The following is a 27,729-nucleotide window of genomic DNA, read 5'->3' on the forward strand; positions in this document are numbered from 1 at the left end:
ACTCTTGTTCAATGGTTGTCTTTGTTTTTTAGACTGTTTACTAAGTATCCAGGTGAGCTAATGTTTTCAATGAATACAAGGAAAGAGAAAGTAATGAAATCATCAGTCTGGTATGCCATTGAGTTAGTGTACAAGTATAATTTTAAAATGTGTGTCAGTAGCAGTTATTTTTCACAGTTGCATATCTCGCTGTTGATTTCCTCGTCCCGTGTCTGGTGCATTTTTAATCAGATGTCAGAAGCTTTGAAACCCAATGAGATGATACTTACTTCATTGCCAAAGGTTTTTTTGATAACTGAATGTGATGCTCAATCATTCCACATCGTTGATTCTGTTGATCATTTCTGGTGCTGCTGATGTCACAGGCCATCTAGGATGCGGGTCGTCTTCAATGAGATCCCGGCCACCCTTTATCTGCTGTCTACCTCATTTTGATGCCATGGGAAGGGGGATCCTTCCCTAGTGTTGTATCCATGTCTTCATGGATGGCTTTTGGTGTTGTGCCCTACATATATATATATGATAAAATATAGATAAAATACAAAAGTCCAAAGATGAGCTGTATAATTAACTCAACCGGTTTCACGCATGTGATTTTCAAGAGTACAGTTGTACCGTTACGCTGTTTAGACGTCACAGTGCACTCTAACATAGTATGACGTCATAGTGCAATCTAACTTTGTGACGTCACAATAAGACAGCCGTAAGACGATAGGGCAGGCGTATGACACATACAGAAATAAGTATTGTAGTGGCAGTAAAATGCAAATACATTGTAATTGTATAAAATAATTCAATTATTTCAGGCCATTTAATTTTGGTTTGAAAGTATTAATAAAATAACTTTCTTTTATCTTTCTCAATGCATCATTGTCACATTTGTAAAACAGGAATATCACAAAATTTGGTGTTTTATTCCCGGCACACTGATCATTGTGTTGACTGAGTGGGATACACCGACAAGAGGGGTCCCTTATTTGTTGTCGGTGGACCCTCACTCTCGCTCTAAGGGTGTCCCCTGTCTGTCCAATGTATTCAGCCTTGCATCCAGCACATTGTATGACATAAATCAAGTTTTTTGAAGCACAATTCATATTTTAGGACATAGAAAGTTTTTCCATCTTTGAATGTAAAAGAACAACATTGTAAAACATGAGGGCAAGTACCACAATTTGGTCTGTTACACTTTTGTACTGTTTTACATTCTTGTTTTCCATTTGAGAAAGAAGCCCTAGTAAGAATCTGTTTCAGATTTGGGCACTGTCTTTTACTTTTAATAAGTTAATTTTGTGATATTCTTTGTTTTAGTTCTTTACACTTATTTAAGGGATACAGTGTTTCCCGAACACTTCCAAATATTTCCGGGTTTTGGGGATAACTGAAACAAAAGGTTGTAACAAAAGGGAGAACACTCTCACTAGGTTTATCTTTAGGTTTTAAAAGATCACAACGGTTTTGTGATTTAGCCTTGTTTATTGCGTCTTCCACCATTTTTCTACGGTAGTTTCTTTCTAATAGTGACTCCCTCAGTTCATCGAGTCTATATTGTGCCCGATCTGAATTAGATACTATCGCGCAGATTCTACGATATATATATGTTTACTTTATGATTAGACAAACTGCCTTGAACTTGTGCTAATTTCTCTTCTAGTCGAAAGAATATCAATTAGCATTAGTCTAAGGCAGTTTATCTAATTTTAAAGACATCCAAACTAGCCCTGTATTGTCTTGTCTTAACAACTGAACAATTATTAACGTGAGGCAAACTTAGTTTTTTTCCACCGTTTCATTAAATAATCTGGAATGTTGTTTCAATATTCTTTTCCACCTACCGACCACAACATTAAATACATGCAATAAAAATAAGTTGGCAAATCAAAATATACAAAAGCCTGTCCTTATGACATTAAATTTGTATCATGGTAAAAAAAATGTTTTGTATTTAAAAAGAACAGGTTCTAAATTTTTATGATGGGTTCCTGGATTATCTAGAATTCCAAATGTATTGTAGGAATATATCACCATTCACTCACACTAGATCCAGGGTAGAATAGGTCTTCAGCAACCCATGATTGCCGTAAAAGGTGACTATGCTTGTCGTAAGAGTCGACTAACAGGATCGGTTGGTCAAGCTCGCTGACTTGGTTGATGCATGTCATTGTATCTCAATTGCGTATGATGTAAATCACTGGATTGTCTGGTCCAGACTCGATTATTTACAGACCGCCCTCATATAGCTGGAATATTGCTGAGTGAGGCGTTAAACAACAAACACTCACTCACTCCTACTCTTTCCCTATCGTCAATTACAAGTTAAGTCTTCTTAGAGTAAGTTAGACACCAGTTTTGATCTATTAATGTTTACATCACCTGTCATGTCTGCTGTTCATTCCTCTATTAAATATAATTGTTTGTTTTTGTTATTAACAGTCCTGACATTGTCTATTGTTCAATCAGCTTAGAAGGCCATATATGGTATGGCTTGAGAAATACAATTAACATGAAATCATTTGTAATACGGTACCTTGATTGTCAAATCATTTCCCGTTTGAGTGAAATCTGAAATACTTGGCTATTTCAAGTGGTTAATGTGTAACACAACCTTATTTATTGTCAGTAGGGCAGACAGCCCATTTAACATTGTGAAATTGTGGAAGTATTACAGAACTTCCACCCTTAGTCACACACATAAGCTGACGTCTGAGATCATTCAGGATATGAAAGACAAAATCATTTCCTGAAGTCAGTATTCATCACAATGCATTGGCAAATTGTAACTGATATGAGTAGTGCACATATGAACATAAGTAGTGACAGAGAGTAAAATCTAATTTGTATGACAAACTTTTAAAGGGAAAAAATAATATCAAGCTAAAATCTATAGCTGCTTGAACTGGGAAATATATTTGTTGTAATTTGTAAATATAGGAAATACAAGCAATTATACTATAAGTTGTAGTGGGATCACTCGGGGTACTTTTGATTTTATGCGTCCTGCGTTAGTTTTTATACCACGCTCGCCTCCAAGCTAGAGGCGAGCTTGGTATTAAAGCTATCACAGGATGCATAAAATCCAAAGTACCCCTTGTGATCCTTCTACAACGAATTTATCTTACCGACATGTTTTAATATGACATTGTAAAAAAATACAAACAATTTCAAAATTGATAGAAAACAGCTGTTCGAGGTTAGCTTGCGCTGGACCACCACAGCTGATATGGAGGTATGATAAATACATTTATAGGTTAAAGAATGCAGATTTGCTTTAATTACAAATTGAAAAGTATGTGTAGCAATACGTTTTGTGCTTTTCTATAGCCAACTGTGACGTCAAGTTTTCTTCTCACAATGAGCGATATGACATCATCATGATCATAATAGTGACACGTGGTGTAGTAAAAGTAAACCTCACTCAGAAAGCTTGCTCACTATAATTAAGCCGGCTTAATCTTTCCTATGCCTGCCATATATACGAGTAAACCATATTAATGTAAAATTATAATATTCAAGCACATAAAGCACCTTTATTTGTTTTAAAGCTGTTATGTGTTTTACTGAATTGAAATCGACAACAATGGACTGAACCAGTGACGCTTCACTCCCTATCTTCGCTAACCTCGAAGACTTCACTTGTAATTTTGTTGTAGTAGCATGGAGATAAACACACTGTGTTTTCAGTTTAGAGCCAGGGTACTTGTAATTTTAACTATGCTAAATTATCCATTTGAAACCTCTCTCTGCATGTTCGGTTCCAAATTCAATTTAGCACTCACAAAAATTACTAATGATGAAAATATTCCAGAACAATTCAGGTGAACTACAGAACCTTTGTTGCTTTAGATGTACTGTTTACTTAGGATCATTGAATGTCTAGTGATCTTCCTGACACCCTCAGAAATCATCCCTGATTGTATGATGTTATGTCAGCTGCTGGTTGCAAGGTACCTGTAGTGCAGGTGTGGTAGCCGTCTCTATACCAAGTTACCTGTTGGCTGGAATTGGTTTTAGGTGAGGTTTTGTCTCTCTGCTGTTGTGTCGTGTAATAAGAGTAGTTTCACGAAGATAGATGTTGTAAACAACCTGGCTTTGTGTTGTGAAGGTTAGTTTGGGGTAAGTGAATCTGTGTGTTTGCTGCATGTCAGGGAGGTTTAGGTGCAAACTCTGTTAGTGCAGAGGGCTCCAGACCCTAGTGATGCTTCTGTAGCTGTTAAATTTGACATTCCATCATGATCATAATTGGAGGCTAGATATTTATACACAACAGGCTGAATTCTGTAATAAATGTTCAGCATTAGAAATTGGCACTAGTCCTGTAGTCCTTTCCAAACTGCTCAATAGTTAAGGTATCATGACGACTCGTAGAAATTTGCCATTTTGAATGGTTTTGCTCTATGTTATCATTGTAAGGACTAGTGGACTGAAATTGTTAGTGTCTTTCCATGAATGTTGCAGGAATGTTTTAGCATGTCTTTGTTCGAAATTATGCATGAAAGTCAAGGGGCCTAGTCATTACCCTCATGTTAAAATACAAAAAATTAAGGGGTCCCAGATTCATGTACTGATGTACTGGTTATTGAGTTAAAACTTAAGATACTTTTGGGGTCCCTGGAAAAAAATGTGATAGGAGCATGCCTCATGCACCTGATGCCACCCACCCACCCCACTCCCTAATTTCTAACACTGGTTTAACTAGCTAGCTATGGAATAAAACTCTACAGGACTGCCGTAACAAGTGTTATCTATTAGAGATGTACCGATATGGTATGGCCGCAATATGATACGTATCCCGATACTATGGGTGTGATACAATTCATATCCCGATACAGTACCTTTTTATCATAAGTTGATATTCTTTTTTTTTTTGCAGGTGAATTATTTAATTATTAATTTCAGAATTTGAAAGATGGGAAATTGTATAGCCAAAACATATAGGTTAGAAGGCACTGTGAATGCTTTGCTATTGTTGTTGAACAGTTTTTTTGTTCTTATTCACGTTTTTTCACCAATATAACTAGTAATGTATCGTATGTAACGCGATACAGGGGTCTAAATCCAAGTATTGTGTCATGGGCCTAGTATCGGGATACAATACTGTATCATGGTATTGTTACACCACTATTGTCTATGTTACTGAGACATGATTCTGTTGCAGGTGTACCTGAGTTTAGTGTGGCATGGAGGACGAATCAGTCTTGCATATTACGATATTGACACCATGCTGATTCATCTGATGCTGGACACAGAAGAAACAGACAACTTTTCGATACTAAAAAGAGGTGACTAAGTGCTTTTATGTCCTTTCTCCTCTGGTGTGACAATAAGTTTTGTTTGTTTGTTTGTTTGTTTCCCAGACTTAGCAATATTCTGGCTGTTCGACTGCGGCCGGTAAATAATGGAATCTGGATTATCAAGTCCAGTGATTGATATGATGAGCGACGATCCACATTGTCGGAGTTGACACGCTATCAACCGGGTCTCCGAGTTCAAAGTTGCCTCTCATGACCAGCACTGGTTACTTCTGAGCTATTCTAAGCTCATATAAGGAGATCAACATTCTCTGTTTCTAATATTGTTACCTGTTGATTTGTTAGCACAAAATATGGTATTGCAGTTGAAGGTTTCAAATGTTGCATGAAGCAGCGTTAAAAATTGGCACTAGTCCTGTAGTCCTTGCCAAACTGTCCAATAGTTAAGGTATCATAAGGACTCGTAGAAATTTGCCATTTTTAATGGTTTTGCTACATGTTATCATTGTAAGGACTAGTGGACTAAAAATGTTAGTTTCTACTACTGCATGAAGTGCTGTCAAATCTGCAGGATGAAATGATCAAATGACTTTGTAGCACAACCACACTGCAGGCAAACAGAATAGAAGGTGAATAGCCAAATGAAAATATGGTGGACCTTCCAAGACTTTGTTCTAAATTGTACAACAGTATTTTGACACTGCTTCGCTTTACAGAAAAAACATTATAATAAGTGAGATGATAGTTCAAAGTTCAAGCTCACTGGTGGCCCTAAAAGCTCACATTCATGACTGCATGCACTCATACACACTGTTCATTTTCATGGTGTTTTCTGCCCAAAGTGAATATTCTAGGACCTGCAACTGAGAATCTGTTGATGTCAACTGAGAATCCATTGATGTCAACTGATAAATAAATACGTTTCTAGAAATATTATCTGTTCTCATTGGAGTCATGTAATTGTGATTTGAAACCTCAGACTGACCACTCAGAATCGTGCATGTCCAAACACATTGTAGAATGTCTTTAAGATCCCTCCACAGAAACAAGATATATGTATGTTCTATGTGGTTCCGTGTGATGGTGATACAAAAGTCTCTCTAGAATAGGATTGTAAACTTATTAGATGATGAAATTATTCATGCTAATGAATCAATCAGGAAGTGTTATGAAACCTTTCATTACTCATTGTATTTCCTTAAAACTGGTGACAAATGCAAGGAGACATCAGTGTTGGGACATCATCAAGTTACATCTGATGAATAGTCACATAGTTAAGAGATGTTTCTGATGTTATAATAGTTCTGTTCCTCTTCACGTAGCTCTGCATCAGCTGAGACCGGAGAAAGTTGTTGCAAGTTCAAAGCAGGATGAGCGCTTGGTGAAGTTTCTCAAGCAATCACGTCAGTATTAACAGCTTAGTTAAAGGGTCTGTGATTTGTATTTTAGATCGCATCCATTCTTGACATTCCATAAACAGTCCCAGGCAGTTAATTGACTTTCTTGTTTCGTTTACATGGTTAAGCTGAGATATGTTTATGCAACAACTCTCTTGCATCAAGGTTCCTTTGAACTATTTTTTAGTAATTTTTATACTTCAGTGTGCTAATTATGCTTAGTTCTTAACTGTTAACAGTAATGTTTGTGTAAGGAGTTCCTTATTCCAAATATGTTCCTATTTCTATGCCCAAGTAAGACATTCATGAATTGGATTTAAGGAAACCCCTTAAATCTGAGTGAACCATTACCGCAAAAATTGTCTGAATGAACAGAACTCTGTTGAACAAATCAGAGTAATGATACTGTATGTAAACCAGAGCTTGAGATAAGCTGCCTATTCGGTAAAATATGTATTAATTAATTGAAATACGCAGACAAATCAAATCCAAGCATATCAAATACGCAACAAATACTATATATACCCTATCGAAATAGTGAGTGAGTTAAAATTTAACGTCACATAGGCAATATTTCAGCCATATCGTGACCCTATCGAAATAGAATTAATGCGTATATTATACTATTAGATAAAACGATTGCGTATATTACAACTGTTAGATAAAATTATTGACATGTGCATCAGCTGATCGCCAAATTCACATACCAACAGTTACATTAGGAAACGTTTCTGCGACAAACATACTGATAGATGCCAATTGAAAAGTCAATGTACATGTTGTACCTTAAATAGTTACTGATTGGTGATAAAAAAACGCCTTTTTTACAATGCTAGGTTTTGCAAACAAACATGGCTTTCCTGAGAGGGAGCTGCAAGCAGATGCAGACAGTTATACTACTATTCATATAGTTTTAAATGATTTACAGGGATTTTTAGGAAACAGGTTTTAAGTTAAAATACCCAAATGTCAAGAAACAGGAGGGTAAAAATAATTTGACTATACTCTTGAAATTGTGGATACGCAATCAAAATCAAACCCCTGGGTAAAATATCTAAATAACCAAAAACTTATCTAGAGCTCTGTAAACAATTTCTGTAAGATTGCCTGAAAGGTAACAGGGTAACGATTAACCAGATTTCATAGTAATGTAAAGCACACATATACTTTCTTTACACACTTAAAGCCGTTCGCCAGTTATTGTCCCGTCAGTGTGTGACATTCATGACATGTGAAAATCCCCTGAAAACAATCTTGTGATATTCACATGATAAAGGAGGGCATCCAGTCATCATTGTGAGCAGTTACGGAGGGAAAAATAGAGCTTGGAACAATGCCAATGTTTTTCTCTGATTGTGACATAAGGAAACTTTTCAATTAATTTTAATGACAGATTTTCCATTATTATTATGAAAACATTGTGGACATATATACTCAAAAGCCAAAGTAACAGTGATTTGATGTCATAAAATTTTGTATAGTTAAGTGAAAATAAATAATAATGTAAATATAGTATCCTGAGTGTCATTTAGAAGTTGTAATGAAGACAGAGTTGAATTATGTAGTTCATATCCTTTACTCTTACATTGTGACATTTCCTTAGAGATGCTAGTACCTTTGTTATGGTAAAGTTAAAGGTACTGGTTTGCATCTGTACCAGAATGTTGCATTGAGAGAATAAAGAAGTTGCAATCCATGTCAAATCTGTCAACGGTGATGATATGGACTACCGATATACCGTATTCGACATAATAAGCGTCCCGCTCTAATAAGCGCCCACAGTGATATTTGCTAATATATTGGCCAATGAACAATCCTAATTAGCACCCCTTCCGATTGATCAATGTACCCAAGACTTATTTATTCGCGTATAATACACACTCCTGTGTTATATGCACACTTAATTATTGGACCGCCTCCGTGGTCTTGTGGTAGAGCGTCCGCCCGGAGAGCGGAAGGTCCAGGGTTCGATCCCGGGCCGCGTCATACAAAAAGACGTTAAAAGATTGTACTTGTTGTTACCCTGTCTGGCGCTCGGCATTAAGGGGCTAAAACAAGGACTGGTCGGCTCGGAGTCAGTATACTGTGTCTGAGTGGGGTATTCATGTTAAACTGCGGCATGGTATCTCAGTGAGCTAGCACTATAAATCGGCATCAGTCCGGACTAGTACAAGCAGCCACACACACACATACACGTGCATGCACGTCGCTATATAAGTGCAATAATCTTGGACGCGACGTTAAACCCAATTTCACCTCACCTCACTTAATTATTGGCAGTTAAATTCTGGAAAAATATAACTGTCGTACATAAACATTTCAGGCTGTCAGCATAAACCACGAAATTTATCTTTTAACTCTGTTTTTTTTCCACTGAAATAATATGCTAATAAGAGCCCCCAATTTTTCTAATTTTGAGAGCACCCTGGGCGCTTATTACGTCGAAGATGTTATTGGATTATTGGTTGATCAGTCCTCTGTGTACACAACAAACCACTCTTGGGTAGCTCCAGCATGTTGATACCTTTTCAATACAAATTAGGGTAACAATGTTACTGTGCTTCCTTTTAACAGCTGTAAGTCTCTAATAAATAATGAAAACGGTCAGACACTTTACCTTAACTTGTGTAAAGAACAACAAAGTTGCAGAAATTGTTTATTCAAAGATTGTTTAAAAGAATTTAATTGTCCTTAGAAAGCCTTTTTGGGTCTGCACAGTGAAACACTAGAACACTTTTAGTCTTTAAATAACTAATTGAATAAAGAACTTTTCAGCGTTAGAAATTGGCACTAGTCCTGTAGTCTTTGCCATATTGCCCAATAGTGAAGGTATCATAAGGACTAGTGGAAATGTTCCCTTTTTAAGGGTTTTGCTATATGCTATCATTATGAGGACGAGTGGACTAAAACTGTTAGTTTCTATCACTGTTTATGATTATATGTTTCTAAACAATTCACAGTGTGATGAATAAAAACATTATCACAGTTACGTTTACCTTTGAGAATATACCGGGATGAGAATCTTCCACGGATCTGCAAATTTCCACAAATTTTAGTGAACACAAATTTGTTAAATTTTGATGAACCCCCTATAAACACCCCCGAATTATGGACCACACTCCATTGAATAGACATTTTAGCTGAGAAGGAAAATATCCATTCTCATCCCTGTATATAACAGATTGCACTTTTATTTACATACTCATCATTCTTCCCTAGTGTCGTCCCAGCGAGTTGGTGGGAATGGGGAGGATGAGACAGAAGTGTTGCAGTTTCTGCCCAATATCGACTTTTGTAAGTTACAATTCTGGTGCAAACAAGTTGTTAGTAACTCGGTACCGTGCACAATTTAGTCACTTGTCACAAGTACAGTGTTCAAAATTAATCCTGAAAATCAAGGGGTCCTGGTCATAACCCTAGTGTTGTGAGGGAACATAGATTCAAATACTATTGCAGCAAACATCAAGCCCCACTCCTTAATTCAAATTCGAACACTGCCAGTACATCTGTAAACTACATTTTCCCAACCCCTACATGTCTTGTGGAAATCTTAACTCTTTAGCATCCATATTTGAGCTATGGGAGAAGAGTTAGCCTCTAACCAAGTTCCTTGAAAGATACAGTGAAGATGCTGCAATATTGCGGATTAAAGCGTAATACAACTAAATGGTTCACAGATTGTAAGTCCACAATACTTGGTAAAACTTGTCAGAAAATTATTAGGTTCAGGTTCAAGTACTAATTCAGTACACATGCTCTCCAGCCCGGAGTACATTACCTTGTAACACTAAGTGGGTACATTTGTTAAGAACTGCATCAAGTGACACACCACAAAATAACTAACCAAAACAGTCCCCAGTCGTTTTGAAAAATATTAAACTCAGCACAAACTTATTAATGAATGGCAACAACAGTTAGTGGTCAAGTTTATGGAAACTACCCTGAGTCATTGGATGCCATTTTGAAACTATCTAGTTTAGAACAAATTGTTGAATATCAAATAGCATTAATTACATGTATGCAAAACACACATTTTCAGTCACTGTTTTTATATGACTGCACAAAGTCACTAACTTCAAAATAACTATGCAAGCAAAAGAACAAACAGAGTTGTATTTGTGAAAATAATATTTGACACATGAGAAAAAATGTCTATTGTTGCAACATTATTAGTATAGAAAGCTAATGTCCTACAAAATAAAAAGGAGCTTTTTCTGCATGGAACTGACCTGACCTGTTCAGAATTGACATTCTGAAGATGCACTTATCCCATCCTTCTTATATAACAATTGACACAGCTCTGTTAAGCATGGTTAAATGTAGTGTTGACAGTTCATATATATATGGATATAGATGTACTCCATGTAATTAACTGACAGTTTCTGAATTTATCTTCAATATAGTCAACTGCTATTGATGACAGCCACTGTCCGGTTACATACCATTTGTAAGGCTGAAAGAGTTACTTCCCTTGTTGATCACCAATAATATTTACCCTGACTTTCCAAATTATTATACCTGTGCTAGGGTATCATGTCTTTGTGTGTTAATTTGTGGACATGTATATGATGGTGAATAATAAGCATAAACTACATGCTCAAAATAACATCACATCAGCCTTATTGAGCATTTATTGATTATGAATTGTATCTGCTACCCACATGTATGCAAGACCTCCAGAGTTACCTCCCCTTTATGGTAGTTGGGAGACACAGGGCTTGTGCTCATTGGGCATTACATGATGTAAAACAAGCAACAGTAATTGATTGAGAGGGAACAGTTGTGTTGAAATGAAAACACACATGAGGTATTACGGGGTAATAGGTTAAATACATATTTTTCTTTTGATTATTTGATAGATTGGACAAATAAATCATTATCAGTGTTTCATTTCATCCAAAGCTGTTTTATGCATTCATCAAAACTGTGCAAACAATATGTGAAACTGCATGGTTGATGAAACTGGCTTGACAAACATTGTTCTCATATGGAAGCATAGCACAGTGATTTTGAAAGACAAATGACAGTAGAATATTTTCATGATTTTGTCAACATTATACAATGTAATACCAACTTTGAAAAATGTGTTCAGGACATTTTGGATGACAATAAGTGAGTGGCCTGGAAATGAAACTGATCTTGCTTTTTTTAATTTCTGTTCTTTCCCACCTACTGAACAGAATTTTTCACAAAAATGTCTGTAAATCAAGAATATAAAAAGGCTGGCCTCATTTGCTGATAAAACAATCACCCAAAAATGTTTGAAATTTTACTATTACAAACGTTAAGATATTCAAATTATGGGCTGTGTTGCAACAGTTTGTCACATGTGTGTATTATGTTTCAGCTGTTGCAATCTGCAAACGGAGAATCCTGTCCATGAATCTGCCCACAATACCCGACCACTACACTGATATGGAGCGCACTCTCTACATGTCATCACTTGTACCGTTTGAGAATGTCTGCATGGTGGGTGTCCAAAAATATCATTCTCCACATGGGTACACCATATGAAGCCCCCTTTGAATGTTTGATGCCCCTGCCTAGAATAAGACAGGCATAAAACTATACAAACTCGCTCAGTCACTCTGATGCTCAGTGTTCATGCTATCAACCATGGGTTTTTCAAACTGATTTGGGGGCGGTCGGGTAGCCTAGTGGTTAAAGCGTTCGCTCGTCACGCCGAAGACCCGGGTTCGATTCCCGACATGGGTACAATGTGTGAAGCCCATTTCTGGTGTCCCCCGCCGTGATATTGCTGGAATATTGCTAAAAGCGGCGTAAAACCATACTCACTCACTCACTCACTCAAACTGATTTGACTGGATACTTACAGGTTGCTATGATATAGATGTTATGCTACTGATAGGGGCATAATACAACATTCATGCATGCCCATTCACTCATTCTATGATAAGAAGGGATGTTCATTCCTTGTTTCAGGCAGCCTTGAACATGTATGTGACAGAAAATCTCATCTAACTTTATAAGGAGTCAGATGTCAGTGCAATACAACCAACCATAGGCCATGATAAATTAATTATTAGTTTCACGTCCCCTAGCAAACACTCCACCTCAATTCATTATATTGTCCCCAAGTACCTATAGTTGAAGAATATTACTGTGTGTGTTCCCTTCTATTCTCCATGTGTATCCAATTCATTTTCCATGTGAATCCCATTCATGCTCCATGTGAATCCCATTTATGCTTCATGTAAATCCCATTCAAGCTCCATGTGAATCCCATTCAAGCTCCATGTGAATCCCATTCATGCTCCATGTGAATCCCAATCAAGCTCCATGTGAATCCCATTCAAGCTCCATGTGAATCCCATTCATGCTCCGTGTGAATCCCATTCAAGCTCCATCTGAATCCCATTCATGCTCCATGTGAATCCCATTCAAGCTCCATCTGAATCCCATTCATGCTCCATGTGAATCCCATTCAAGTTCCATGTGAATCACATTCAAGCTCCATGTGAATCCCATTCAAGCTCCATGTGAATCCCATTCATGCTCCATCTGAATCCCATTCAAGCTCCATGTGAATCCCATTCAAGTTCCATGTGAATCCCATTCAAGCTCCATGTGAATCCTGTTTAAGCTCCATGTATATCCCATTCATGCTCCATCTGAATCACATTCATGCTCCATGGGAATCCTATTCAAGCTACATCTGAATCCCATTCATGCTCCATGTGAATCCCATTCAAGTTCCATGTGAATCCCATTCAAGCTCCATGTGAATCCCATTCAAGCTCCATGTGAATCCCATTCATGCTCCATGTGAATCCCATTCAAGCTCCATGTGAATCCCATTCAAGCTCCATGTGAATCCCATTCATGCTCCATGTGAATCCCATTCAAGCTCCATCTGAATCACATTCATGCTCCATGTGAATCCCATTCAAGCTCCATCTGAATCCCATTCATGCTACATGTGAATCCCATTCATGCTCCTCATGAATCCCATTCAAGCTCCATGTGAATCCCGTTTAAGCTCCATGTAAATTCCATTCATGCTCCATCTGAATCACATTCATGCTCCATCTGAATCACATTCAAGCTCCATCTGAATCCAATTCATGCTCCATGTGAATCCCATTCAAGTTCCATGTGAATCACATTCAAGCTCCATGTGAATCACATTCATGCTCCATGTGAATCACATTTATGCTCCATGTGAATCACATTCATGCTCCATGTGAATCATATTCATGCTCCATGTGAATCACATTTATGTTCCATGTGAATCACATTTATGCTCCATGTGAATCATATTTATGCTTCATGTGAATCATATTCATGCTCCATGTGAATCACATTCAAGCTCCATGTGAATCCCATTCAAGCTCAAAGTGAATCATATTCATGCTCCATGTGAATCACATCCATTGACTGTTGATGTTCAAACATGACTTGATCAGGTCGTTTAAAGAAATCTATATATGAAATGCCTCCTGACTCACACGTTTGATAATGTTTTATGATATTTACTTTATTATAATAAAAATGTTGCTATGTAGAGTGACAGTGCTGCTGCTGTGGTTGTTGCAGGTGAGGGCGGCCGGGGGGCTGCTCAAGTTCCTGGAGAAGGCGCGTGTGGGCGTGGAGCTGGAGGACACAGACACCAGGGTGCCAGTGCTGGGCATACACATCTTCACACTGTGAGACAAACAGCTCCTTCATCACCATGTGGGGGAACTGTGCCATACTCTACCATATCAATTAGATCTATTTACAGTTCCACTCTGGCGGAAATCATGTTTGAATTGCTGTCATTTTTAGAATAATTCATGAGTTTGAAACTCTGTATTTTGTCAGTGATTTGCTAAGAATTGAGTTATCAAAAAACAGATACTTAGAAGTAAGAATTATGTTTTCAATGTGATTAGTTTTTGAAAATAGACAAAATAAACTTGTCAGATGTTTCTAAATGAATGTGTGAAATGTCTTCTAACTTTATTGCAGGGAAGATCACATGATAATTGATGACATTACATACAGGTAGGTAATACTAAATAATAATGAGGCTTCTTATATAGACTCCATACTTGTGTATGCTCAAAGCGAGTACCATTATTAACTCAGCCTGTGGATCATTGTGCACTCGACTTTTCATTCTCAGCTCCCTGGGGAGAATGCACATATGAAAATACAAGTATGGGTGCTCAGTTATGAAGGTGTACTCTGTACTAAAATGATGAGGGGGAGGAGTAGGGGGGGCTGCACACAGGTGGCCCAGTCATCTGAGGCACCACAATTCCCATGTGCAGAGTTGCTTCCCTTGGGCAAGCCAAAACTTATGATCATTAGTTCGAATCCCGGTTCACCCACATTATGTTTCTAGGCTAGTCAGGACCATACCCATGCTTTCCTCTCACATTTAGCCGTTATACAAATTGAATATTGTTCAAAGTGGCGTTAAACCCAACTCACTCACTCGTTCATTACTCACTGACATATTGGAGATACATCAAGACATATTTCACTTACCGTATTCGATGTGATAAGCGCCCCGCTCTAATAAGCGCCCACGGCGATATTTGCTAATATATTGGCTAGTGAACAATCCCAATCAGCACCCCTTCCGATTGATCAATGTACACAAGACTTATTTATTCGTGTATAATACGCACTCGTGTGTTATATCACCCTTAATTATGGGCAATTATATTCTTGAAAAATATATGTCGTATGTAAACATTTCAGGCTCTTAGCATAAACCACGAAATTTACAATCTTTCAACTCAAAATAATATTCTAATAAGCGCCCCCTAATTTTGAGAGCTCCCTGGGCGCTTATTACGTTGAATACGGTAATCATATATATATATATATATACATATATATATATATATATGTGCTTGGTAAGATAACTGACTTTATGTCAATCATATTAAATTGTCCCTAGAAATAATTAACCAGCATAAAACAGTTTCAAATTAATTTCTACTAGCCCACAAATTAAATAGGCTGCAGCTAGTGCTGTCACGGCCCTGTGTGTGGCATTTTAAGGATTTCTCTGTCGTCATGTTCTTAATATCTCATACAGCTGGAATATTGCTGACTGGCGTTTAACAACATTCACCCACTGATATCTTACATAACTCTTGAGTTATCTTAATTAGAACAGATTTTCTCTGTGGTAGGCAGCAGAGCAATGCAAACATTGTAAAATAATCACTCAGATAAAGACGTCTTTTAGCATAATGTTTTATCACTGGTTGTCAAATGCTGTTTTCTGTGTGCTGATGTAGTGCGCTGCAGATCTTCCACCAAGAGGCCCACCCCTCTGTCTACAAGTCTGGGTCAGGAGCCAAGGAGGGACTCAGTCTGTTTGGTCTGTATCAGCCTAATCCGTGGACAGCACCAGCTGGCTTATGAAAGATTGTACTGTTACATTTGTTAATTAATTCTCAGGTTAGAAGAAGCTATATTTACAAAAGACTGAGTGTCTTGATATGATATTACTGCTTAGGAACAATCAAATAATTGATTCCATTGATGTGTATGTTGCTTTTTATTCAGGCATCCTGAACCGATGTAGATCTCAAATTGGCAGCAAAATGTTGAGGTGAGTGAGGCCAACTGATGATATGAATGTTTCAAACAAAGCCTTTGGCATACTCCAGACTAGGGCGACCTGTGAAGATCCGGGGTAGAATAGGTCTTCAGCAACCCATGCTTGCCGTAAAAGGCGACTATGCTTGTCGTAAAAGGCGACTAACAGGATCGGGTGGTCAGGCTCGCTGTATGTCATTGATCCCAAATTGCATGGATCGATGCTCATGATATCAATCACTGGATTGTCTGGTCCAGGCTCAATTATTTACAGACCGCGGTCATATAGCTGGAAAACCAACAACAAACCAACCAAACAACAAACCAACCAACCAAAAAAACAGACTAAGGCTGGAACAGGTAACTCGGGTACCCCATAGGACTACCCGGACCCATGCTTAGTCACGCGTTAATGACAAAAACTCACTATAGCTCAGTGGTTTCACTACAAGTCGCTAATGTTCGCATTTCTTTCTGACGATGCACACATTCCTTTTGACTTGGATATGTTTGAGTAAAGATAAAGCTACAGTCAACTTCAGTGTATGCTTGATCTGATCGTTTGATACATGTATCTAAATAGTTTTTGCCAGGGCTGCGTAAAACAATTCCCAATCACATATTTTGTTCCCACCTCTTGAGACCTACATTGGGTAAATTTGCCCTTTTTAAGGGTTTTGCTTTATGTTATCATTATAAGGACTAGTGACCAAAAACTGTTAGTTTCTAACCCTGGTGTGTATGTGTGTGTGTGTGTCTGTGTCTGCGTCTGCGTCTGCGTCTGCGTCTGCGTCTGTGTGTATGTGTAACTGGCCTGGGTAGTAAAGTTGAACTGGTCCCAGCCCTACTCTAGACATCTAGACACCCCCAAGAAATACTGTCTTGTTTTGTGTATGTGAGCTGATTATTACTGAGGTTGTTTGTCCTGTAGGTTGTGGTTCCTGCGGCCTCTGCGGAATGTGGACCTCCTGAAACAGAGACATGCTGCTATAGAGTTCTTCATGCATGCCAGGAACATAGAGGTCCTTACAACCCTCTCTGACTGCCTCAAGCATATCAAGAATGTACCAGTACGTACACCAGATTGTGTGCCAAATGCCATCATGACTTTAACGCAAGTACCCTTTGAAATTTGGAAACATTTTCATTTCTTGGCAAATGATGTCACAAAGTATGGAGACATACAGACAACCCTGTAGGTATTCCACGTCCAGTCACCTATGACGGTTGTAGTGAGTGAGTGAGTGAGTTTGGTTTTACGCCGCTTTTAGCAATATTCCAGCAATATCATGGCGGGGGACACCAGAAATGGGCTTCACACATTGTACCCATGTCGGGAATCGAACCCGGGTCTTCAGCGTGACGAGCGAACGCTTTAACCACTAGGCTGCCCGACCGCCCCTATGACGGTTGTAAGAGGCGACCAATTAGTAAACCAATGTAGTGGTTCACAATATCAATCACTCCATTGATGGCGTGTCATCATACCCTGACGACATGGATCATTGTTCACAATGTCAATCAGTGGATTGTCTGGTCCAGACTCAATTTTTACAGGCCACCATCATACAGCTGGAATATTGCTGAGTGCAGCATTGAACAACAAACAAAATAAACAAACGTACAGACATGATATAGTATGGTGTAATACCAGTTGGAGTAATTATTAGCTTTTACTTTCTTGCATACATAATTCTCTATGTGCCATATTGCTTAAAATGGAGTTTATTAAACACATACCCACTCTTCCTTTTTTATATATTAGAACTGCATTATCCCATGGTAGTCCAATACAGTAAACTACAGATATAACGAACTCAAAGGGACCCCTAATTTTAGTTCGTTATAACCGTAGTTCGTTATAAGCATATATACAACATAACTACAGCAAATAGTCGGGACAAAAAAGTAAGTTCGCTATATCCGTCAGTTCGTTATAAGCGTGTTCGTTATAAACGTATTTTACTGTATAAACACCTATCTTGTCTCCAAGCACTGATAAACTTGACTTGGCTTGGAGTTGACATTGTTTTACTGTATATTGAAACCATTGGGTATGTTTATAGAAATGAGAACATACAACAATAGTTAGGAAGACAATGTTCCTGATTTCAGAGGATCATAACGCGCATGCTCCAGGCCCAGGCTTCTGTTGGGGACTGGCAGGCCTTGTATAAGGTGGAGTGGACAACTGAACATGTGTTAGATCTGTCGTGTCTTACCTCTGCTAGAATGTCAGGGATGAAAGTTTATTGGAGCTCTTAAGATTCAAAGTAATCTTAATATGTTTTCTGAATTGTTTAGATTTCCAAACCTTTCTCTTCAAGTGAAATAATTTGTTCTTCATAATGAATTACTGGACTCTTTCCTAGCATGGTTTCTACACCTAGGTCAGAAAGTTTTGACATGGTGAATGTTGATATACGGGGCGAAAGTTTCATGATTAAGACTTGATGTTGTAGACTACCTACCATGCCATCTACATCAGGGACCTATGTCGGGCACAACCTCAACATATTGCAGTGTTTAACAAGGTGAGTTCTTGACAATTTCTAAAGAGATCTTGTCTCTGAAGTTCTGAACTATGCTATTTTACCTAATTCTTTACTTGGTTTTTTAGAATACATGTTGGCTAGTGTAAGACAATAGTGAAGAATGTTATTGACCATCTTTGAAAAAAGCCTGTCAATGATGTGATATGTAGGAATGCAGGTGTAATTATTCCTTTAGTTTTTTGTAAATTATATGCAGATAGATTTGCTGCACATGTATGGAGATGGCTTAGGACCAATCTCATTAAAATCAGATCTTAGTTCTGGCTATCGCTAAACAAAGATCGGAAGACATCCCATGCTTGGTCACGTCAGAATGACCTTTCATCCGACCAACCAGAGCGTAGCTTACCAGATCATGAAAGTGACAGTCAGAATGTGTTTTCTAATCATGCAACCTCAAAAGATTTACCACAGGGTATTCCGAACAACAGTTACGGCTTTATGACTGAATCAATACAGTCTGGGGAATCTATTAGCCAATCCAGAATGTTCTTTTGGTCAGGTTTCAAATTTTTAATCGAGAATTTGTGAAAATTTGTTTTGAAGCGTAGTCGCCAGTTTAAAACTAGTGCCATAATGGACGAGAAGGCTGCCTTCTGATTGACTAATGTTGACTTCTTGTCAGTCATTCCGTTAGTTGGTCAAAGTTCGCGAAAGGTTGGTCTGACGTGACCCGTAATGGGATGTCCTCAGATTTAGCTGTAGCGAGAACTGAGATCTTATTTGAATGAGATTGGCAGTATCCCAATGTAGTGGTTCACAATATCAATCACTCTGTGGATGGCTTGTCATCATATCCTGATGACATGGATCATTGTTCACAGAAGTGATTGTATAGAAGTGTAATGACAGTAGCCTTGATAGTAGCCTTGATTGCAGATATGACCAACATCGTTCAACACCCTAGAATGGCATGTTATTTCTTTTACAAAACCAAAGTACAGAATTATTTAGAATCAATATTCCGTGCAGCCTAAGTAAGTCAGTTTGGATAAGAGAAATGAGGTGTTTGTTTCAGATCAGCACATGTTTCAGTGAAGCTCTCCACAAGATTGCAACACTCATCAGCAGGATTGTGAGTTGACTGTCAGTCTGTGACTTTGACGAACAGATTGAAGCTGATTCTAGTCAAATATCTTTTGGTATAGTTAATTCAGAAATTAATATATACATTCTGAAGGTTAATAGTGAAATCTTATGAAAATGGTGCTAAAAGTCTGTTTATTAGATTAAAGAGTTTAGCTCAGTCATATTAATTTTACAGTTCACTAACAGAGTTATGTCCCTTAGTTGCATACACTCACTTTTTGGAGGTTCCAGTCTTAGATTCGCCCTGATTGTGATAGTCATCAGCATCATACCAATGTTAATGAGTTTCACCATAGTAACCAATGTTAATGAGTTTTACCATAGTGATAAACGTCTTAGCCCTACATGACTATTGGCTTTCCTCCCACATTATGCTTGGTATTTGGGCATGATATATGTTCATTGAAATAATGGTCTTATACCAAGTTTAATCATTGTACAATTTTTCCATAATAGGTTGACTTCGAACAATCTGCTGTACAAAATCATTTTGTGGTCAAGACAAATGTAGACCCACAACTTGATGAAAGTGAGTGTTTTACTTTTTTAATTGTATTGCTGTCATGGTGAAATTTGCATATTGAAATTTGAAACATATTCAGTTCCTTATCGTACCTTAGTTGTAAGACATCAGACATACTTTGTACTTTACTTGCTTTTGGTGCAGTGTCACATTGGAACCCGAAATATTTACTATAAAAAATCCACAGCATTCACAAATATATTGATCAATCTAAATCCATGCTATAAAATATTGCGGGGGCGGTCAGGTAGCCTAGTGGTTAAAGCATTCGCTTGTCACGCTGAAGACCCGGGTTCGATTCCCAACATGGGTACAATGTGTGAAGCCCATTTCTGGTGTCCCCCGCCGTAATATTGATGCAATATTGCTAAAAGCGGCGTAAACCTTACTCACTCACTATAAAATATTGTTAAATTTTTGAGAATTGCCTAATGCCACTTGTATCTATCAAAATCGCTATATTTTGTCCTGGGATAAGAGACTACCAGAGAAGTCCATATCTCAGCTGTGGACTGTTGCGCACTCTATCATTGATACTGAACCCCTGGTTTGTGTGGTCCAGACGGCACTGTCCAAGCCCTGTGATATGGCCGAGTTTACGCTGACAATAGCGTGTAACATCGTTCACATCCGCCTTGGAATGAAGGGATGGATATTTGACGCTTTTAGACAGGTCCAGGATAGTGTCGTGTTATTGTGTCATCTGAGATATGTTTCTTCAGAGAAGAGGACATACAATGGACTGCCAGACTTCATGACTAAAGTTGCTAGAGAGGAACTGAACAGACTAAGTCCAGACATCGTGGAGTGTAACATCATATACCTGCCACAGGTAACAACACCAGTGTGTAGTCAAATACAGGGGAACCACTTGGTACATGCCTCGAGCAGTCTGCCTCATGTTAAGGGTACCCTCCATTGATTTCTTCTAATAGATGGCATGTAATAATTGGAGTGTTGGTTTTACCTGAAATACTAGGTATGATTGTTCGAGTATATTGCCGGTTTGATACATGCATTGTTTAGGCTCTTGAGAGAATTAATCATCCTTTTTTTTTGTGAAACTAAAGAAATTCTTCTTCTTGTAGCAAGTCTTGGAAAGGCGTTAAAGCAAGGAAAGCATTTTGGACTTAGTACCATGGTCGATTAAGTTGCGTTTTAGCAACCCATAACAAAAACCACATTTGTGTCACGTTTTTGGCTGTTAAAATTAAGTTTGGACACAGACAAGTGTCAAAAACGAGATGCCTTAAAAAAATGCATTAATGGGAAATGACAGATGGAAGATGTGATACACTGGATAATCGAGAAGACTTTGGACACAAGTGTTCACTCAGTCACTTGTCCAAAAGCATTCTCGCAACAAAAGCATTGGTGCAAAATAACCTTAAACTTTTTGATGCTGGTATTCAGTGTACAGAATATTCTAGGTATTATGTGTCCATGTCTGATATTTGTGAGTTGAAATATATTTTCAGATCGGGTATTTGCTGGCCATTCCTCAGACTGGGAACATGAAAAGACCAGAGGAATATGAGATCGAGGGACTAGAATTCATTGTAAGTAAAAGAGAAAATCATGTTATGATACATAATAAACAGAATTGAGTCGGCTATTTGCTGAGATGAATATGAATGGTTTGATAAAGGAAGTAGAAATATTATTATGCAAAATCCCTAATACAAGACTGTATGTCTAATCAGCACTAAAGTTGAGGAATGGTTTGTAGGATGCAACCTACAACAGAACTGATCACATTGTGGTTGGCTGTCAGGAATGTGTACAAATGAACTTAGTAGGATAATGCCAAACTGAAGTGGCACAGTGGGGAAGTGTTTGCTGGTAACAGAACCTCCCGGTCCAGCTGTATTTACTGCTATTGGTACAATGTGTTACGTCGTTCTTGGTGACCCCTTTTGGGATTCTGGGTGGGAAAAGGCAGCCAGCACCTCATGCTTGTCCTCAGAGCTGACTGGTGGGGATCAGATAGCCGGGCTCTGTGGTTACTTGTCATCGTACCTAATGGCTCGGATCGTTGCTCATTGATCACTGGTTTGTCAGGTCCAGATTTGTTTACAGGTCGCAGAAAGATTGCTGAAATATTGCTTACTGCCAAATTAAACAATATTTACTCACTACAAGTGATGTTTAACCATCACACTGCTGTTATAATGTTAACATTGTTTCACACTGTTGTTCTCCAACAGTTTCTTTCCAATGAAATACTTCACTACCGAAGTGCAAGTACAAGGGGTAAAGTGATGTTATTGTTCATTTCAATTGTCAATTTGAATTTGAATAAATTGGTTGACATTGTTGGTTGTGTTTTGTCATTTAAGTTAAGAATAATCTTGCCATAATTGTTAGCTCACCTGGTCTGGAAACTCAAGGGAGTTTGATCTTGATGTGCTTCCGTTGGCATCTGTTTTCGGTACACATCTTCTCTAAAACCATTGAAGCTGAAACTTGGTATACATTTCCTACCAATGATCATGATGATGTCCACAAAGCATTTTTAATTCGTTCTGATGCATTTGTCAATCTCAGCTCATTTGGCCTGCGTTTAATAATTATTTGTGAAGAGAAGCTTTGACAATGACTGTCATTCAATATCAACAATGAGTACCTGATATCATGACTGTTATGATTGACTACCTCTGAACATTTTAAGCTGTTGAAATAAACATAAAAACATAACTAGGTGAGCTACAGTGCTGTGGCACTGTTTCTTTTGTCTCCTCCTCCCAAACAGTTATGCTTGGAGATATGCTTGTATGCAGCTGAGGATAATCATCTTGAGGCCTTTCAGTTGAATATTTGTTGTATGATTGTATTATTTATTGTATTTTTTGTAGCACAACCCACATTTGGTGTAGTTGTCATGTCATCAACTGGCCTGTGTTCTGTATCACATTTTCCAAGTTAAAATGTGCATCACAACCATACACTGTTTATTATAAGCATTTTCTACTTCTCATAGATAGTAAGATATTTCCAGGATGCATCTAGTGTGTGATGTGATAGGCCAAACATGAGCTCAGTTGACAGAGCAATACTTCCAATACTTGTGCTACTGAACACAGGGCTGCCATTTTTATTAGATCATTAAAGTTCGCTTTCATTTTTGTGTTATCAATTTGTTTTTCACTCCTAAAATTGGCATGATGAAAAGTAATCATCCTACCATATTCCAAATTGACAAGAAGTCAATGACAGAAAAAATAAACAAATTGCATGTGAAAGCATATGACACAACAGACGGAATAGATTTGTCAAATTATGACTGACAGAAAAGGAAAGACTAATGTCAGTGTGTAATAATGATAATGTAATTGTGAGATGATAGACAAATTAATCATCAAATTATTTATGTTGTAAGGTGATTGATATTCAAGAATATTTAATTCAAATTTTATTGAATTATAAGTTTCATATGTTTGACAATTTGCAGAGTTGGATCGCCTGCTGGGTGACACAATGTGTGACATAACAGGTAGCTAACATTTTTTATCATGAGTTTCTTTGCCTCACAAGTTGATGGGGGGCGGTCGGGTAGCCTAGTGGTTAAAGCGTTCGCTCGTCACGCCGAAGACCCGGGTTCGATTCCCGACATGGGTACAATGTGTGAAGCCCATTTCTGGTGTCCCCCGCCGTGATATTGCTGGAATATTGCTAAAAGCGGCGTAAAACCATACTCACTCACTCACAAGTTGATGGAGTTTTCAGTATTGGTCTATTTGAAATACTTTTTATGGACAACTTTAAACAAATCCAAAAATTTGAAATTCATTACTCTTTGGTGAAAATATATTGTATATTTAACAAAATGGAGACCTTAACAGGTTGTTAGTTGTAAATAGAATGGGTGATCAAACAATATTCTCAAATATGAACATGTATTTTTATGCCAATTCTTGGTTTATTTTACAACCAAATTGTGAAACATGTAACAATGTCACATGATGCTGTACAGACAATGGTGTTACATCTGTGTAATCCTGTGTATTACAGACCATGAGACCAGCATCCTGCATCGCCTGCAGTACAAGATCTTGGAACACACGGATGTCCTGTACCTCGTCATGGAGCATGCTGCTGAACTTGACTGGTAACACAATAAACAATTAAAGCACTTACACTGGAACATGAAGTTGAACAGTGTCTAACATTGTCATGGAGAATGCTGTTGAATATTGTATGACGTTATGTAGCATGCTTGTGAAAAGTGTATGATGTCATGGAGCATGATTGTGAAAAGTGTATGACATCATGGGGCATGCTGTTGAATAGATGTGCAACATGACTGTTGGAATTTATATGTATGTTCACTGCCAAAAGAAACAAAATATCATACGTGTTGGTTAATATATGAAGAATTTCTCAAATGCAAGAGATTTTAGATTGGTTTGATGCACAGACGAACATACTGTTATGGTGTGTGAACCGACGCTCACGAACGTATCGTACATGTTTGACGTGTATCAAATAACTATCAACCTAAAGGCCTGGTCGAGGTAAACACATCATATTTGCCATCAGTTATTCATGTCTTAAACAGTCTCTCAAAATTTTTAATAAACATTTAGATAAAAAAACAACTTTTCCAGTTTGATGGCCTTGGCAACCTGTGCAAGAGAGTTCAACTATGTGAAACCTGAGCTGGTCAAAGACCCTGTCATTGACATAGAGGCTGGGAGGTTGGTACTGCAAGATATATTCTATGTTGAAGTCAAATACAGTCCTGTTCTCTTTCAAAAACTTTCAAGCCTTTGAGAAGAATACACAATTTCCTTTACTCTACAAGACCCCCGAAAGAACATGTTTATTTTCCAGTTGTTATTGATGTTACTTCTTGCAGACATCCACTTCAAGAGCTCTGCTGCACTCCCTTTGTGCCTAATGATCTTCACAGTGGTGGGAACAGTGGCAAGATTAAGCTCCTCACAGGTCCGAATGCTTGTGGAAAAAGTGTCTACCTGAAACAGGTACATGATTCACTTTTTACTTTTCTGAAGACCTCTTTGCTTTATTATATATATAATATTGTAATCCCATCTATGTCTCCTGATGATCATGGACATCATAAAATACATACATCCAGATAAATGATTACTTTGTCATTTGTTTTTTTATTTTAGATCCACATTGTCTGAAGAGACTTGTTAGTATCCCTTCAGAATAGGTTCACTGAATTATTTCTGATAAAAATAAAATTAATCTCTCAGAACTTACAAACAAAAACCCTGGCAATCTAGTGAAACTAGGAAACAATGAATAAATGGAATATCTTACATTGTGGCAAGATGGTGGTAATCCTGTCACTGTTAAAATACTGTTGCAATTACTCACCACTTTAATTTGACCAAAGTCACAAAACTGTTTGATTTACTACTGGGTTGTTGTGAGATATAAGATGGAGAAGATTTGCTCCAGATAGCCCTGATAGTGTACATGGCCCAGATTGGCAGCTTCGTGCCGGCAGAGCGTGCTGTGATAGGGATGGTTGACCGGATCTTCACCAGGGTCAAGTCACTGGAGAGTGTGTCACTCGGACTGTCCACCTTCATGCTGGACATAAACCAGGTACACTTTCTACAGATGAGCTGTCGTGTCACAGGCTTGAAATGTACATTGTATCACAGTCAGAGATGTTCGTTCTGTGTCATCCATGTTTCAGTGTGTGTTTAGACCTTCTTATGGTATCCCATTATAATTCTGGGAAAAGTTGACTCTCAGGGCCCTGTGCTTAAGCAAACTGGGATCATATGACCACAATGACAAGCTCATTAAAATCTGATCTTTTACTCCAATACCTCTACTTGAGGATCTGAGTTCCCTTCCATAGAATCCTGACAGCCCAATAAAATGATGGTAGGGGGGTGAGCCAATCCGTGTGTCAAGTTTCTAAAAGCTTTTGCTTCATTTCTTTGCAACCTTGATCCTGAAAATTGCGATGAAATGAAAACTGCCACAAAACACAAATATACCCTTGATAGTACCCTTTTGGGTGTAGATGCCATGGCGCTCAGAAATGACAGGTTGTACAACATATACACAACAATATAATAGTGTGGCTTTATGTGTTGAGATGCATAATCAGATATGCTTGTCTGTATGCTTCACACACTTGTACAGTTAGTCGACATAAGTATTCATTACTTTACAAAAAGCTCAGCAAAATGTGCTGTTGCGCCGTGAAGCTTGAAACGCAAGTACATCCCAGCTGAATCACTTGTGCTATATTTGGAATGTGCAAGTCACATGACAGCCAGCTGATATCATCTGCTTGCACTAGTTATTGCAGTCATCCACTGGAGTTACTGGTCGCAAATCAGCCAAATTGACCAGTGGGCAATGAGAAAATATTGTAAAAGCATCAATACCCATTGGAAATCACTGGAGTTGGCAAGAATATTTGGCATACCTTGGACAACCAACACTATTATCAGAAAATATGGGCGAGTGGGTTCAGTGGAAAATTTGGAACAAAATTGGTGGAGGAAATCTTTTATGAGACAGAACTTTGTGCATGATGTAAAAAAACAAAAATGTGTGAAATGGTGTAGGGAAAGAAAATTATGAACAGTCAGTGACCACTGGGGAATGTTTATATTTTTGGATGAAGTTGTGTGAGTTAGAGGTACTAGTGATCGTGGTGGCACATGGTCCTGTGTAGAGCGTACAGCTAGAAAATCAGGCGAACTTATGCAACATTGGTTGTGGAGAGTCCTTGGATGGGTGACCGTGTTGGGCAGCTTGACTCGTGAGAGTGTCTAGGGCTTCGGTCCTGCCCAACACTGAAGCACATGTTACATGTGGTGTCTCCTAGACAAGTGACATTATTACAGATATGCCTCTGTTCACCCAGCAGTGAATGGGTACCTGGTAGGATGAGATGGCAATGTGGCTGTTAACCTTCTAGTGCCTCACAGTCAGTTGGGTTGTATACTCCGTAGCCTCACAGTCAGTTGGGTTGTATACTCCGTAGCCTCACAGGCAGTTGGGTTGTATACTCCGTAGCCTCACAGGCAGTTGGGTTGTATACTCCGTAGCCTCACAGGCAGTTGGGTTGTATACTCCGTAGCCTCACAGGCAGTTGGGTTGTATACTCCGTAGCCTCACATGCAGTTGGGTTGTATACTCCGTAGCCTCACAGGCAGTTGGGTTGTATACTCCGTAGCCTCACAGGCAGTTGGCTTGTATACTCCGTAGCCTCACAGGCAGTTGGGTTGTATACTCCGTAGCCTCACAGGCAGTTGGGTTGTATACTCCGTAGCCTCACAGGCAGTTGGGTTGTATACTCCGTAGCCTCACAGGCAGTTGGGTTGTATACTCCGTAGCCTCACAGGCAGTTG

At 38.4% G+C, this 27,729-nt stretch overlaps 1 protein-coding gene across 3 annotated transcripts in view; it reads left to right on the forward strand.

Moving 5' to 3' along the window:
* Nucleotides 1-27,729, forward strand: part of LOC124111116 (mutS protein homolog 5-like) — a 60,928-nt gene that overhangs the window by 27,045 nt on the left and 6,154 nt on the right. For all 3 annotated transcript variants that reach the window (XM_046470714.2, XM_046470717.2, XM_046470715.2), the window contains exons 3-23: nucleotides 5,153-5,276; nucleotides 6,569-6,649; nucleotides 9,863-9,937; nucleotides 11,991-12,112; nucleotides 14,201-14,310; nucleotides 14,615-14,650; nucleotides 15,904-15,986; nucleotides 16,175-16,220; nucleotides 17,139-17,277; nucleotides 18,323-18,385; nucleotides 18,670-18,741; nucleotides 19,781-19,837; nucleotides 20,308-20,380; nucleotides 21,097-21,206; nucleotides 21,853-21,933; nucleotides 22,582-22,627; nucleotides 23,826-23,867; nucleotides 24,386-24,482; nucleotides 24,982-25,071; nucleotides 25,233-25,359; nucleotides 25,808-25,957. In XM_046470714.2, the coding sequence (XP_046326670.2) occupies nucleotides 5,153-5,276; nucleotides 6,569-6,649; nucleotides 9,863-9,937; nucleotides 11,991-12,112; nucleotides 14,201-14,310; nucleotides 14,615-14,650; nucleotides 15,904-15,986; nucleotides 16,175-16,220; nucleotides 17,139-17,277; nucleotides 18,323-18,385; nucleotides 18,670-18,741; nucleotides 19,781-19,837; nucleotides 20,308-20,380; nucleotides 21,097-21,206; nucleotides 21,853-21,933; nucleotides 22,582-22,627; nucleotides 23,826-23,867; nucleotides 24,386-24,482; nucleotides 24,982-25,071; nucleotides 25,233-25,359; nucleotides 25,808-25,957 (1,824 nt within the window). The remainder of the gene's footprint in view (nucleotides 1-5,152; nucleotides 5,277-6,568; nucleotides 6,650-9,862; nucleotides 9,938-11,990; nucleotides 12,113-14,200; nucleotides 14,311-14,614; nucleotides 14,651-15,903; nucleotides 15,987-16,174; nucleotides 16,221-17,138; nucleotides 17,278-18,322; nucleotides 18,386-18,669; nucleotides 18,742-19,780; nucleotides 19,838-20,307; nucleotides 20,381-21,096; nucleotides 21,207-21,852; nucleotides 21,934-22,581; nucleotides 22,628-23,825; nucleotides 23,868-24,385; nucleotides 24,483-24,981; nucleotides 25,072-25,232; nucleotides 25,360-25,807; nucleotides 25,958-27,729) is intronic.

Source organism: Haliotis rufescens, unplaced genomic scaffold, assembly GCF_023055435.1.
Source record: "Haliotis rufescens isolate VD_foot unplaced genomic scaffold, xgHalRufe1.0.p SCAF_2, whole genome shotgun sequence".
Classification (NCBI taxonomy): domain Eukaryota; kingdom Metazoa; phylum Mollusca; class Gastropoda; order Lepetellida; family Haliotidae; genus Haliotis; species Haliotis rufescens.